At 46.6% G+C, this 15,882-nt stretch overlaps 1 protein-coding gene across 1 annotated transcript; it reads left to right on the top strand.

Annotated features, from left to right (window-relative positions):
* The first annotated feature begins 3,374 nt into the window (after positions 1-3,374).
* On the top strand, positions 3,375-15,001 carry SERPINA11 (serpin family A member 11). The gene is made up of 5 exons (XM_024759719.1): positions 3,375-3,529; positions 7,215-7,860; positions 9,012-9,285; positions 12,075-12,222; positions 14,657-15,001. Exons 2-5 carry the CDS (start codon positions 7,218-7,220, stop codon positions 14,858-14,860), a joined length of 1,269 nt encoding a protein of 422 aa, XP_024615487.1. The 5' UTR covers positions 3,375-3,529; positions 7,215-7,217; the 3' UTR covers positions 14,861-15,001.
* The last annotated feature ends 881 nt before the right edge of the window (positions 15,002-15,882 follow it).

The following is a 15,882-nucleotide window of genomic DNA, read 5'->3' as shown; positions in this document are numbered from 1 at the left end:
AACTGATGAGGGGAAAAAAGGATTTTGTGTGTGTGTGTGTGTGTGTGTGTGTGTGTGTGTGTGTGTGTGTATGTGTGTGTGTGTTTGAGAGGCTGGGACTTGGGAACTAGCTGGCTGGCCATGACTTGCCTTGGACATATGGGAGGGATCATGGAGTCTGATGGAAACCAGACATTTGACTAGGGAAGTCAGATCCAGAGGCCATGGGCACAGCTGGCAAAGACACTGGCCAAACAGGCTGACCCAAGAGTGACACCCAAGAGGCAGTACTTTGCCTGGGTGGGCTAGCTCAGAGCGGCAACTGCAGCAGACTAGGACAGAGGGTGAAATAAAACTCTTCTGGTAGAGAGCCCAGGCTCAGTGCTGAAAACACAAGGCCAGGAATGAGATTGGAGGCCAAAGATGGGGCAGGGGGGACTGACTGCAGAGCCATGCGATGACATGACCAAGCCAGAGCTACCTGGGGGCCCACAATTAGACCCGGGAGCCTTGGACTGGATGAGAGATGGCTGGTCACCCCAAACCACAGAAGTCCCTCTGTGGTGGGGTTTAGGACACAACCCAAGTATTCTCTTCCGGGAATGATGTGACCCTGAAGGAACTCCGTCCACTACCAAAGGAGTCACTTCAGGGCTAAAACTTTCACTCCTTTAACAAGGATGCTCAAATGCCCAAGAAAGGAGCTTGTCACTTGCATCACCACTTACAACCCAAGCTCCAAGAAGGGAGAGGCCTGGGGATGGGCCACAAGAGCAGCTTGGAGAAGTAGCTCAATAAGGAGGCTAGCTCGAGAGAGGAACAGTAAAGTGGATTGTTCTAGAAAATGCGCAGGAAGTGAGTCAACAGCATAACCAGAGGGAGGAAGGGCTAGAGATCCATGCTCGTGTATGTCTTATCTCCAAGCAGATCCACAGCTGAAGCAGAGGGGGAAGGTGCTCGTGAGGATGTTGGGGGCCTGGACCCATTTAGTAGAGGATATTGAGGGTCCAGTGTCCCACACGCTAAAGGGAGGTAGGCAGTGGCACGTGAAACAAGAAGATTATTGGCACATATAGGAAAAAGCCTGGGAAACGACTGAGAAGCAGTCAGCACCCAGGTCAACTCTGCAGACTTAACCAAGCCCATCTGCCCAAGCTCATGGCGAGCTGTGCCATCTCACAAACTTTGGTGCCACAAATGTGGTGTCTTCACTAGAGGCCAGGGTAGGCTTTTTCTATGACTGCAGCAGTGAGCTGGTGTGATTCCAAGGTTGATGGTGAGAGGCGTTTACTTTCATATGTGTAAGGGCACATTTTCCTGCCCTTTGCCTCTGAGATTGGACACACAGGTGAGGTGTCTGTGCACCAAGGTCAAAGGTTTGCACTCCAGGAAGGAAACCAAGCAACCCAAGGAGGTGTTACTCAATCCTCTTTCCTACTAACACATGACGTGTGTGACAGTCAACTTTATGTGTCAACTTGCCTGGGCCACAGTGCCCTCATATGTGGTTGAACATTCTTCCGGATGTTTTGGTGAGGGTGTTTAGGGGGATGATTAACATTTAAATTGGTGGACTTTGGGTAAAGCAGACTGCCTTCCATAAGTTGAAGGCCTTAATAGAACAAAGACTGACATCCCCTGAACAAGAAGGAATTCTACCAGCAGGCAGCCTTCGGACTTGACCTGCAATGTCCACTCTTCTTGGGTCTCCAGGTTGATAGGCTACTCTGTAGACTTTGGACTTGCCATCCTCCATAATCACATGCGTGAACCAATTCCTTAAAATCCCTCTCTCTGTCTCTCTCTCTCCTTGCTCTGGGCCAGGCACTGCATAAACATTGCCCATGTACAAACGTTTCATTCCCACCACAGCTCTGTGAGGGTCTCTACTGTGGCAGGGTCTGTAATAGACTCCAAAATGTTCGTCTCCCGGGACTGTTTCTTCTTCCCTAGCGTGTGACACACGATTGTAAAGAGCCAAGTAATTTATGTGCAAGCCAAGAGTGAACTGGATTCTTCTTAGGTGAGAAAGGAACTCTGGCCGTGTACTTCAATTTTTTTGTTTATTCATACTGCAAATGTGTCTTTATAAAGCACCCAGAAAGTTCTTGGCACTGTTATAGAACCAGGGGTAGCGTCTCAAACATCAGTGGGTGTACCAGACTCCATCAGTGCCTGGCCAAAGTGTCCTTGGCTTTCACCTTTCCAGCACACACCTGTTGGGTCCTACTGTGAGTACCTTCTGCTCTCCATCTGGGGCTTCAGCACACCAGACAGGCCAGAGGTACCTCCAGCCCCACCCTATCATAGCATCAGATTCAGTATCCTAGGAGCCTTTATGTTTTAAAAGTGCCTTTTGATTGGAACCACTGTGCCGACCTGAATGAGCTTTTATTTTGCTTTACATGTACAATTAAATAACTCTACTTTTTAACAATGTTTTATTGTTTTTTGTTAAAAATAAAATACATGCTCTTTTTGAGAAATTAAGAGAAGACAAAAATCTACAAAGAACATAAAAATTACCCAATTCCATCACCAAAAGACTCACTCATAAAAAATATTCATTTAGTTCCACGCTTGGTTCTAGATCTTAGGTAAACAAAAATCAATGATCGGGCTTCCCTGGTGGTGCAGTGGTTGAGAGTCTGCCTGCCGATGCAGGGGACATGGGTTCGTGCCCTGGTCCGGGAGCCATGTGAGCCATGGCCACTGAGCCTGCGCATCCAGAGTCTGTGCTCCACAACGGGAGAGGCCACAACAGTGAGAGGCCCACGTACTGCAAAGAAAAAGAAAAAAAAATCAATGATCCCACTTTACAAAGCTTTTGATATGGCGGGAGAGAAAATTTTGCTCTATTCTCTGAATTTCCTTCCAGTCTTTTTTTTCCTGTACGTGGATCATATTTATTTAAAGCACCAGTAAAATACCGGAATGGTTTGGTGTTGTAGTGAAGGCCTCAGCCGGCGGGTCAGATCTGTCTTCTGAGGATGGCTCCACCACCCACTTAGTGAGCGAACGAGTTACTGACCTCACTGGGCCTTAGCTTCCCATTTGTAAAGTAGAGGGAATCATGCCTCTCGCATTCTTTAATGGTCCCAGTTTTATTGAGAAATAATTGACATCCATCACTGTATAAGTTAAAGGTATACAGCATAATGGTTTGATTTACAGATACTGTGAAATGATCACAGTAGGTATAGTTAACATTTCACATTAATATTGTGAGGGTGGTTCCTGAAGAAAACTGCCTGGAATACACCACACACAGGTAATGGATCAGCAGCTTCCACATCACGACCCCCTGCTGCCATCTCCAACATGAGAACATCCTCAAACCAAGCTGGGTCCAGAGTCACAATTCACTTTGTAGGACAGGCTGGCAGGGCAGAAACTTTGAAGAAAAGGTCACTTCCTGTTTTCATACCGGTTCCAGGAATTGACCTGACAAATATTGACTAGGCTGCCATGACCTTCAAACACTATTTTCCTGTGGGTAGGAGGTGATGCAGCGCTGAAGACCCAGGGCCCCCAGCCCAGGGACCTTGCTGTGAGTACCACGCTTGTGTCTGAAATGAAGGCGGGGGTGACAGCTCTCTCTCTCTCTCTCTCTCTCACTCTCTCACTCTCTCTCTCACTTTGGCAGAATAAATGGGAGAACTGAGTCCCCTAAAGGAAAAACGTGATGATGTACTCCTTCTAAGGCTTGACGTAGGAACTTCAGGTTTTAAATAACATTTTATGGATAACTTGGCCTTTAAATTTTTTGAGAAACTCCCAGTATTCCTTGAAGTTAGACAAGAAAACGGAACAATACAACCCAAAACAAAATGATAAAGTTGTTGCAGCAACTTTACTGGAAATTCTGTTATATGAAAGAGTGATGATTCGGGGGCCTGGTCTGGAATTTGAATCATGCCCCTGCCACTTACTATGTGTTTCTCTCCTTAATAGGTGTTTCTCTCCAGGGATAATATTACCAAGGTGTTAAGGTTCTCACAAGGATTCAATTTAAAGAAATTAAGCAAGATTTTCTCCACTGGGGCACTGCTGGCATTTGGGATGGACCCTTCTTCTTTGGCTGTGACTATTCTAGCATTTCGAGAGTTTTCTGTCTCCCATTAAACTCCAATAATAGTACCTTCTTCTCCAGGCTTTGAGATGATCCAAATACTATCCCCGCTTCACATACATCCCTCCCCCTGCATTTGAGAACAAATCTGTCTGGGAACCAATGATACAATATAGCTAATATCCCTACCATAAAAGAAATAATAAATAGGGATATTATAATTAATTCATGGAGTTCTTAATTTTCCTCTGGGATCTTTCTGGAAAAGGAATAAAGGAATAAATTGGGTGTAACTATATCCAGCCTCAGTAGAAAGGAGTGAAAAATTAACACTGCATACTTCCTATGTGCCACGTGCTATATACATGATATTACGTCTTATAATCCACAAGCAACCCCACCCCCAGGAGGTAGACATTGTCATTTGCATTTTACAAATAACACACTGCAGTTCAGAGAGCTTCCTTTACATAGTATCACCCAGTGATTTAACTGCAGAGGCTTGATTCAAACCCGGACCCCCTGACTTACAATTCAGTCCTCTGGGAAATAGATCCTCTGCAAGTTTGGGTATCCTGGGGGTTCGGTAAGTAGAAATGGTGGTGAGTTCATTGGGGTAAAAAGAATAAACTGGAAATAGTTTTATTACAGCTGTACTTCTAATTTTCCCCAGGAGCAGACCAATCTTTAAGTTGTTCTCCTTCCCAATATGAACAGAAATTAAGTGGGCCTACAGCAAGCTGTGCTGGAGGGGGTGGGACGTGGCGTTGGGAAACTACCTGCAGTACTTTGACCAGCAAATGTGTTTCGACGTAATCGATAACGCGGCTAGATTCGTCCCTCCTGACAACTGGCCTTGGGGGTTTGGTTGGGTATTTAGAGCACCAGGCGCTATAAATCATCTACAAAAATATGTAAGCGACCCAGAGATCATTGGTTTGGGCAAAAGGTATTAAAGGTGCTGATTAAGACACAAAATTTATCAGAACAGATGAGCAACAAGGATGGGGTGATTAGCTGTGGGCAGCCGCTGAGATGTAACTAGTTAATATGAGGTTAATATGGGCCCTAATCTAATATGACTGGTGTTTTTATAAAAAGGGGAAATTGGACACAGACATACACACAGGGAGAAGGAGATGTAAAGATGAAGGCAGAAATCAATCAGGGTGATGCTCTACAAGCCACGGGACACCAAAGATTGCCAGCAAACCCCCAGCAGCCAAGAGAGAGGCCTGGAACAGACTGTCCCTCAGAGCCTCAGAAGGAACCAGCCCTGCCAACGCCTTGATCTTGGACTTCTAGTCCTCAGAGCTGTGAGAATCCATTCCTGTTGTTTAAGCTGGGTGGAAGTTTGTTATGGCAGCCCCAGGAAACAAATGCAGTAACTCCTGTGCTTTAAGTGATAAAATGTGCCACAAGAGCCTTCGTGTCACCCGAGGGGTTCAAAGTGGGACAACAGAAGGGTCAGTTTTGAAGGGAGCGAGGGGACGAGACTCCTTACGGAGGACAGCAAGGCGGGGGATGGGGGGGGTCCGAGTGTGTGCACGTGGGGATGTGTGTGTGACAAGCACATTGTCTACACTGCAGCTTCACCTTGAGCTGGGGCTTCGCTCCCAACCCTGAAGCACTTTGAACCCCTCGGGTGACACGAAGGCTCTTGTGGCACATTTTATCACTTAAAGCACAGGAGTTACTGCATTTGTTTCCTGGGGCTGCCATAACAAACTTCCACCCAGCTTAAACAACAGGAATGGATTCTCACAGCTCTGAGGACTAGAAGTCCAAGATCAAGGCGTTGGCAGGGCTGGTTCCTTCTGAGGCTCTGAGGGACAGTCTGTTCCAGGCCTCTCTCTTGGCTGCTGGGGGTTTGCTGGCAATCTTTGGTGTCCCGTGGCTTGTAGAGCATCACCCTGATTGATTTCTGCCTTCATCTTTACATCTCCTTCTCCCTGTGTGTATGTCTGTGTCCAATTTCCCCTTTTTATAAAAACACCAGTCATATTAGATTAGGGCCCATATTAACCTCATATTAACTAGTTACATCTCAATGACTCTATTTCCAAACAAGATCACATTCTGACATGCTGGGGATTAGGACTTCAACATATGAATTTGTGGGGCGGGGGGTACAATTTAATATATATCTTTCCTTAAACTCTCCATCAACTAAGATACAGGTTTCAGCCCTTGCGCGTGGCAAGAGGTACTTGAAATAACAGGTTTGATGGAGACAGAGTAGAGCTTTCTTGTCTCTTCCCCACCCTCAGGCTCTATCCATCCTGCAGCTTTGCCACCCCTCATTCCTCATGAGCTGTGCCCACCCACAATGTCCCCAGGGCTGATCGTTGCATCCACACTCCAGCGAATGGAGACCAGAAAAGTAGAGGGCACTCCTCTTTCTGGGAGAGCCTGGCCCAGGAGTTCCACACATCATCCTCTCCCCTCCAGTCAGCAAGATTCTAGTTACTGGCAACACCTAGGTGCAGGGGAAGCCCAACATCACTTGTGTCATAGTGTCCTGACCATTTGTTCCCTAGTATTGAGGGTTGCCTCAGTCTTTGAAAGTTAACGAGTGATTGAAAGAATGACTGGAAAGGAGAAAAATAAAAGAAAAAGAAGGAAGGAAAAGAGGGAGGAAAGATAGATGCAGGGAGGAATGCAGGCAGAAAAGACCACAGAAGTTCTTTTTTTAATAGCCCAGAGTCCTTTTCTCAGCAAAATCTTACAGGCAAATCAATATGTAAAGCAGACAAGAGGCCGCTGCTCTGACTCTAGCCTGGGGGAAAGCATCTGGAGCCCGCTGGCTCATCGCCGCCTCACCCTCCGTAGCAGCGGTCCCCAAACTTTTTGGCATCAGGTACCTGTTACGTGGAAGACAATTTTTCCATGGACGGAGCTGCGGAGCGATGGTCCAGGCGGTAACGCAGGCAACGGGGAGCGGCAGATGAAGCTTTGCTTGCTTGTCCGCCGCTCCCCTCTTGCTGTGCGGCCCAGGGGTTGGGGACCCCTGCTCTACAATACCCCACCTGACACCTCTGTGGGATCCAGTTTGGATGGGAGGTTTGCTGAATGTAAATGTAAATTCCCTGACGAATGTAAATGTGAAGCACTGGGAAGCTACTTACGAAGGAGAATGATGTGTTCACCATCTTGTTTTTAGAGGATGGGGCCAGCGTGGCAGTGGCTGCTGGGAGCGGGGATCCTGGCCTCTGTCTACTGGCAACCCTTTCCTGCCCGCGGAGATAAGAGCCTGGGGGTGCCTGAAGCTCCCCGTGGCCAGCTCTCAGAAGCCCTCCCGGCCTACCGCAAAATCACACCCACCATTACCAACTTCGCTTTGCGTCTATATAAGCAGCTGGCAGCAGAAACCTCAGGAAACATCTTCTTCTCCCCGGTGAGCATCTCCAGCACCCTGGCCCTGCTCTCTCTGGGGGCGCAAGCTGACACTCCAGCTCAGATCCTGGAAGGCCTCGGCTTCAACCTCACGGAGACCCCAGAAGCTGACATCCATCGGGGCTTCCAGAGCCTCATCCACACCCTTGACCTGCCCAGCCCCAAACTTGAACTGAAAGTAGGCAACTCCCTGTTCCTGGACAAGCAGCTGAAGCCACAGCAGCACTTTTTGGGCAACATCAGGGAGCTGTACCGGGCTTTCGCTTTTTCTGTCAATTTCACGGACTCTAATACAACTAGGAGGCAGATAAATGACTTCGTGAAGAAGCAAACGTATGGGCAGGTTGTGGACTTCCTGGAGGAGCTCACCCAAGACACGCTCATGGTTCTCTTGAATTACATGTTCTTCAAAGGTGAGGGCTGCCTCCGGCTCCTCCATCCCCAGCCCTGCCCCTAAAAGGCACCTATCCAGAAGCCTGTAGCCGTTTCTTCTGAAAGTTGCCTCTGTATATTTAAATAATGTTCTTATAGGGCTACTTCGTAATTTATCAATATTTGATTTCTCTTGCCATGTTTTTCCTATTCTACTTTTATCTTGATTTTTAATACCACTGACACTCAATCTCACTTTTCTATTAATACTTCATTTTTTAGAGAAATATTTTATTTTTTATATTATTGCCTATTTCAAACCTACAGAAATATGCAGAGAATGACATAGAATCCACCATGCGCTCCCCCCCACCAAGAATTAGCAAATATTAACATTTTTACTATTTACTTCAGATTTTTATTTTTTTAAAAAAAATGTAATATTGCAGATACAATTCAAGTCCTTTTTAATCATCCCTTGGTCCCATTTTCCTCCTTCCATCCCTCCCCAGAGGCAACCGCTATCCTAGGGTTGGTGTGTATCCCTCACATCCATGGGTTCAACCATTACGGTCTGAGTCTGAATCATCTTTGATTCTCCAAAGGTGAGGAAAGTTCCAAGGAAAAGAGCGACCGTTGACTTTCAAGAAACAAATTTAGTTGGACTGGAGCATAGAACACAACAGTGGAATGCCTAGGTGGGAGTGCTGAGAGTTGTAATAAAAAAAGTAATCAGGGGCTGTGTTGAGAACCCTAGACTTTATCTTAGGATCCCCAAATCACCAAAACGTTCAAAGCAGTGCAGTGACATACCTGTTGTAGAAAGTTCAGTCTGGCTACAATTTGGGAAATGAGAATAAGGGTGGAAGAACAGAGACAAGTTAGCTTAGTGAGATGGTTCAAAGTAAGACGGCGGTCTCAAATCAAGGTGTGGCTTTGGAGGCAGAATCAGCAGTATTTGGTCACTTGGAAGTGGGCGTGAGGGACAGGATGAGCCAGCCCCCTCTCCCTGTCACCAAGATCGGTGCTGTCAGGAGGTGGTTGGCAGTGGAGATTATAAGTAGAAAGAGACGAGATACTACACACGGGGACAAGACTGTGACAGATTCTGCATCTCTAACCAGCGTGGCTTAGTGCATGTCTGCCTAGACTTGCTCTCTTAGAGTGTGTTCTCATGGTTTTGTGTTCTAAGCCAAGTGGAAGCATCCTTTGAATTGCTACCAGACCCCAAAGCAAGAGAGCTTCTTTGTGGATGAGAGGACCTCTCTCCGCATCCCCATGATGCACCAAAAGGAAATGCACAGGTTCCTCTACGACCAGGAGGTGGCCTGCACCATCCTCCAGATGGAATACAGTGGAAACGCCCTGGCCCTGCTGATCCTCCCTGACCCGGGAAAGATGGCTCAGGTAGAGGCTGCCCTGCAGCCAGAGACCCTGAGGAAATGGGATCAACTGCTCCTCCCCAGGTAAGTGCCAGAGTGCAAGGACTTTGTTCAAGAGCTCGAGCAGGCCTTGATCAACTCCAGTTGCAAGACCCTAAGCCCTGGCTTGGCTCACTGCCCTACCAGCTAACCAACTGTGTGGTCTTGGGCAATTCTTGCTCTTCAGGCCTTGAATTTCCTCACATGTAAAATAGGGCTATGATAACCACCACATTGGTTGGTTGGAGGATTAATTGAGTTAATATGTATAGAATATGAAATTGGTACCTGGTGCAGGAGAAGTGCTCACCAGGCATTAATCATTCTTATCCCCTCCCAGACATCTTTCTGCCTTTGCTCTTCTCTTTTTCTCCAAATAATAATTTACTACCAGAAGGTAGTTAAGTGTAGGCAACAAATCAGATCAAGGACAATTATTAAGAATAATTATGACCCCTACAGAACAGTGGGTATTTCTTAAGAGTGCCTCTGTTTTAATTAAAACATTTCTTTAAAAAATTAAATACCAAGAAAAACATTGTAAAAATCAAAATGCCAATTGCCACTTTGGGGGAATCTCTACCTACCCCTTTCCATCTCACTTGCTTTTTGGTTTGTGGTTTTTCTCACAGTGGTTTTAGCCTTTTCTGGTTTCCCTAGACCTCATACTCCAGCTACCCATTCTTGAAGTGTATCTTCCTTTATGGGGCACTCTGGGATAAAATCTGGCCTCAAGTTCTAATGACTTCTTGCTGGATAACAAACCACCCCAAAATGGAATGGCTTGAAAAGAAACCCATCTGGTATCTCTCTCAATTCTGTGGTGGACGGGGCTCAGCTGGGTGGTTCTCACTTGGGTCTCTCAAGGATGGAGTCAGATGGTGGCCGGGGGGGAATATTGAAGACTCCTCCACTCAGATATCTGGAGGCTGGGCTGGCCGGCTGGCTGAGCTAAGGGCCGAGCAGGCACCTCTCTCTCTCTCCATGCAGCACGTCCATGAGGCTATCTTGGGCTTCTGCAGCTCAGCACAGTTGATATTGTTATATGAGAGCTCAGGGCCCCAAGAAGGAGCGTTCTAAAAGGCAGGAAGTGAAGGCTCCCACTCTCTTAAGGCCTGGGCTCGGAAATTTGCCAGTGTCATTTCTGCCATATTCTATTGGTCAGATCATTCACAGAACCCACCAGATTCAAGGGACGCGGGGCGTATAGACTAAACATCTTGATGTCCATCTTTAATCCACCATCACCGACTGGTAGGCATCAGTCACCTGCATGTCCACGGGAGCCTTCTCTCAGCACCCCAGTGACATTGAGGTATCAAGGATAGAGAAAGGGTGTTTTGTTTTGGGGTAGAGATTCAAGTACCAAATAAAAGAGATACAGGTCAAGAACAGAAGCCAGGATTTAAAGTATTATTCCTGTTGTCTGTGAATCTACATAGCTCTGGTCAGTTTCTGATTCCAGCCCCATATTCCTAAGCGCCCTTGGAGTGAACCTGCCCCTTCCCCCATCACAGGAGGAAATACTATAGGATCTTCTAGACCAGTAGGTTTTCCCTTAGGAAGGGTCTCTTTTGACCTCCCACTTAGACCTTCAAAAATCAAAACCAATCCAAGTTATTTTTCTAAACTTAGATGCTGCTCCCTGATACCATTTCTTGTGCCCGAGAGTTACAATATCATGGCAACATTTGAATGGGCTTTCAGACATGGAAAATTCAGGCTGCCAGGTTTCCCTCCATTCAGCTGTGAGAAAGGTTAGTTTTTTCAGAGGAATCATGCTTCCTGGTAACTCCATTTCTTCATTTACACTGATTGAACACCTACTCTGCGTTGGGCTCTCTAACAGACACCCCTCAGCTAGACTGTACTCAAAGCCCCCTCCATGGTAGGGCCTACTCTCCAAGTTCTACCTGTGAAAAAATTATGTCAAGTAAGCCCTGTTTTCTGTTGTCCACATTTGTTTCCTTTTTTTCACCATTCGACTCCTGACTTCCAACTACCTCCCATTTCAGTTAGATATCAGGACCCTCATATTGGCCCAGGAGTTAAACTGGTAAAGATGCTCTAACCTGAATTAGCATGTCTAATCTGAATTCATTCGAGGCAGAAGTTTCCAAGCTGGCTATTAAATAAGCAAGCTTGCGGGTGTCATGGCAACTGTCAGACAATAATTCCAGAGGAGAATAATCTCAGGAAGAAAGGGACAGCTTTTCTATGGGTCACAAGAAACTTGTGAATGTAGCACAAGGAATATGGCAATCTGATGGCAAAGGCATGACAATAACAGGAGGGAGAGTTATTCCATTGATTTGTGCCCACACTGTACATGCATGATCTCTCATCAGATCTTCAACAGGCCGTGAAGCTCAGACAGGTGAGAGATGGTGTACCTTCTATTAGGGGGTTGCCAGTAGATGGATTTAGGATATAGTTCAGAATCTGAGCCAACAGAGCTTGCTGATGACTTGGATATGGAGGTGGGATAATGTTAACAGTACTTAACTTCCATGGTTATTACATGGCTTCGATCAGTGAAGCCTTGTAATCCAATGTCTGGCACCTAGAAAGCCCTCCAGAAATGTGACAAAGATGAAGACCTATGGCTATGCCAGGAGTCTTCTCAGATCCAGACACAGACTCTCTGTGAGGTCTGAAGAGAAGGAAGCTCTGGGTTGTGGAATGTCCTGGCATAGCAGGTAGTGTCATGAGAAGACTGGTTCCCACACTCTGAGAAGCACATCTCCTTCCCAAAGCTCAGGCTGCCCCCAGACAGGTCAAAAGCAGCACAGATAACGAGACAGCAGTGCTTCTCCGTCTGATTCTCTCCCCAGCCTGTTGGATTTGCATTTGCCAAGGTTTTCCATTTCTGGAACATATAACCTGGAAGAGATACTCCCCCATATTGGTCTCACCAGCTTATTCAACTTAGAAGCTGACTTCTCAGGAATCACTGGGCAGCTCAACAGAACTATCTCCAGGGTAAGGCGGTGAGTGTGGATGTGTGTTGGCAGAGGTGGGGTGTCTTCTCCTCTGACATGAGGTGCATTTGAAAGTCAAGTTCCCCCTTTTTTCTATTCTGGCTTTTTAATGTCACAATCTTTGAGGCTTCTTTTCATAAGCATCCCCCTTTCCATCCCCACCCCCTTCTTCTAGACCTTTATATTCTTTAAAGCAGGGATGGAGTCTTGAATAGAGTAGACACACATTCAGGGTCATCCACAGAGCCAGAGTTTCCCCAGGTGTGGGACTAGCCTTGTTTTTATCCCTTAAACTTCCTCCGAGGGCAGGTAGTGAGACTCTATCTGCCTTTGTTATAGCTGTAGAGAGTAGTGGGCATGAACAGGAAGTATATCCATCAGTTTTGCTGCAGTAACAAATGATCCCCAAATCTCAGTGCCTTATCATCACAGAGATTTATTACCTGGCCATATGACATGTCAGAGGTGTGTCACTACCATCTGGCTACAGATCTACTTCTCGTGTTCTCTTCCTTCTAGAATGTAGGTCAAAGGAGAAGCTCCTATTTGGGACATACCATTCTTATAGCAGTGGGAGAAAAGCAGAGATAATGTGCTATATCTCTTAACACTTCTCCTTACGTGTGGTCTCTGTCAAGGCCACTCACAAGTCATTGGCTAAAGCAAGTCCCACAGTCAAGACCACCGTCAATGGAGTGGGCTCGTGTTCTCCTGCAGGAGATACTGTAAGCCACAAGGCATGGGCGAGGGCTGATGAGATCCTACAGGAAGGAAGAGTTCATACTTGAGAATAATAATGCAATTTTCCGCAGGAGGGAAGGCAATAAAAGACGCTTCTCTGTTCTTCCATCATCTTCCTAAGATAGAGTCATTATCAGTCGGGTCTTTATTCGAAATTTCATAAGGAAAGTTTACTCTCTTTTATTTGGGAAAGACCAGCTGAGATTTGGAATGTGAAACCAAGGAACAGGGATGTGGTCTTGTGTGTGTGTGTGTGTGTGTGTGTGTGTGTGTGTGTGTGTGCGCCCTCTGTGGAGAAGGTAAACAAAAAGGAAAAGAAATAGCTTAGTTTTTTACAGAATTTCTTCCACAGTGACCTCAGATGTTAGATTTATCTCTTCATAGACCTTTATGGAAATGAAAGAGACTGTGAACACCAATGTTTTTCAACTTTTTTTCGTTAAAGCCTCAGAATCCTTCCTAAGGAGTTGTGTGAAAATGAGGTTTTAAAAAATCAGAATTCTTTTCATGGAGCCCAGTGGAGGGCTTGGCACATGAGACAACCTGGTTTCACTGAGCTTATTTTGAAAACCATTGACTCAGGCTGAGCAGTCCATTTTTCTTTTCATGTTTTTTAAAAAAAAATTCTTTTTTTTTATTTTATTTTTTAACATATTTATTGGAGTATAACTGCTTTACAATGGTGTGTTAGTTTCTGCTGTGTAACAAAGTGAATCAGCTATACATATACACATGGCCCCATATCTCCTCCCTCTTGCGTCTCCCTCCCTCCCACCCTCCCTATCCCACCCCTCTAGGTGGTCACAAAGCACCGAGCTGATCTCGCTGTGCTATGCGGCTGCTTCCCACTAGCTATCTATTTTACATTTGGTAGTGTATATATGTCCATGCCACTCTCTCACTTCATCCCAGCTTACTCTTCCCCCTCCCTGTGTCCTCAAGTCCATTCTCTACGTCTGCATCTTTATTCCTGTCCTGCCCCTAGGTTCTTCAGAACCATTTTTAAAAAGATTCTTTAATTTATAATCATACTTGCCCTATCAAATCAGGACCTTGATCCATCAATTGCAACATTCTAAAATGCAAATCTTTTTTAAGCTGGGAGCACCTTTCATCATATCTCTAATATGTGAGTGCTTTTTGTTTTGGAGCTCCTAATCTAATTGGGATCTATGTATACGTATGGCTGATTCACTTTGCTGTATGGTATAAACTAACACAATATTGTAAAGCAACTATACTCCAATAAAAAATAAATAAATAAAGCCAATTAGATGAGCAAGCTATTTTAAAGATGAGAAAACTGAGGCTGAGAGAGGGCAAATGCAGCTCGTAGCAGAAAATGACACTTGGGTCTGTGCCACGTGCACCCAGGTGCTTGGGAAATGCCCCTAAAAGTCGCTGTTGGGTTTTTGCAGCCTGGTGCATGCTCAGGTAGCCTTCAGCCCTGTTCAGGCCCATCTGTCTCCCCTTCAAAGAACAAACAGCACGGTCAGGGTGACTCCCCAGGAAATGATGGAGGCAGAGAAACCGGGACGAGGCGGGAAATGAAATAAAGGTTGGAGTGCTGCCTGGGAAGGCGGGACCTGAACGGGGTGACTCCGCCTCCATCTCCCTCGTGCCGCGTGAGGTGGCATCAGCCCCTGGAAACGCCCTGCCCCGATGCTGTCTCTGCCCCTCTTCTCTCCTTCTAGGTGTCACACAAGGCGGCAGTGGACGTGAGTGAGCGGGGAACGGAGGCAGGTGTGGCCTCCGGCCTCCTCTCCCAGCCCCAGTCTCTGAACGCAACGTCGGCCCCACACGCCCATTTCAACCGACCTTTCCTGGTGCTGTTTTGGGAGGTGACCACCCAGAGCCTACTCTTCCTGGGAAAAGTCGTCAACCCAGCTGCGGGGTGATGGTGGTAGGAGGCCAGGGGATGTCCTGTCCCCTCCCTGAAAAACAGGAAGGCCAGCACCAGCCTGCATCTCAGGGTTGCTCTGAGGACCATTGAATCAGTGTGCAAAGATGCTAATAAAGTTGGCCCTGGGTTTTGTGAACAGTGAGGGGTGATGCTTACAAGGGGTGGGGGGGTGAGCACACAGAGCAGTGGTCAGTCATTCACTCTACAATCTCCTCCAATCTAGTATCAAATTTGGAGGACAGCCTCCGATTATGGTCTCCTCAGAGACGTCCACCACTTCTGCCGCCACTGCTGGTCCTTCCTGAGTGTCTTTTGGGTCCTAGGAAAAGGCACAAAGGATATCAGGAGGAATAAGCGAGTCTCTCACTTCATAGTGGCCGATCTTGGCTATGCAGCAAAGTGAGGTCGTCCTGAAACGTCATTGCCTCGCTGTCAGGAGTTAGTTCACCTTGAGAGGAGATTGAAGCCGGGGCAGGGGCTCTAAGACATGTTCTATGAAAAGAAGGGGATGTGAGGATAGGCCAATGCAATAATGGGCCAATCCAGAAACGGAGGTCAAACGCCCAAGGACAACCCCAAGATCAAAGAAAGTGGAAGGGTTGACATGGCCTGGTGAGACAGTAGGCTTAAGGCACAATCTTGGTCAGTGGGATGAATGCTGGGGTAATATTCAGAGGCAATGATGCATTGTTTAGAGGTCAGAAGTCCTACTCCCACAAGTGTGCCCCCCAGTCTTAAAAAGGCATCAATCTGGAAGTGGTGGGGAAACTCAGAAATGCCATCTTAGCTGCATGTATGTACCATACATGTGACAATACATCCCCACAATGAAGTCAGTGTCGAGACCTAGAGGGTGGCTGTGTGTGGTACATGTCCAGGAAGAAGCTGTACCAAAAATTGCAAGTGGTAGAACTCCCCCACGCCCACTCAAAGGAGGCAAGACTCGAGTTGGGTCTTGAAAACAAGGGAAGCCTTAAATAAAGGGAAAGAGGGTAAGATAGTCCCAGAGAGGGTGGA

Source organism: Neophocaena asiaeorientalis, unplaced genomic scaffold (assembly GCF_003031525.2).
Source record: "Neophocaena asiaeorientalis asiaeorientalis breed wild unplaced genomic scaffold, Neophocaena_asiaeorientalis_V1.1 scaffold476, whole genome shotgun sequence".
NCBI classification, from domain to species: domain Eukaryota; kingdom Metazoa; phylum Chordata; class Mammalia; order Artiodactyla; family Phocoenidae; genus Neophocaena; species Neophocaena asiaeorientalis.
Note: the sequence above shows the minus strand (reverse complement) of the source record. Positions and strands in the feature narration are given on the sequence as shown.

What these genes read in the sequence shown, in the direction of transcription:
- SERPINA11 (XM_024759719.1), top strand. Translation starts at nt 7,218, where the DNA reads ATGGGGCCAGCGTGGCAGTGGCTGCTGGGAGCGGGGATCCTGGCCTCT. An exon ending in GAATTACATGTTCTTCAAAG is followed by an intron (nt 7,861 to 9,011) that starts GTGAGGGCTGCC and finishes TTGTGTTCTAAG; the next exon opens with CCAAGTGGAAGCATCCTTTG. An exon ending in GATCAACTGCTCCTCCCCAG is followed by an intron (nt 9,286 to 12,074) that starts GTAAGTGCCAGA and finishes TTCTCTCCCCAG; the next exon opens with CCTGTTGGATTTGCATTTGC.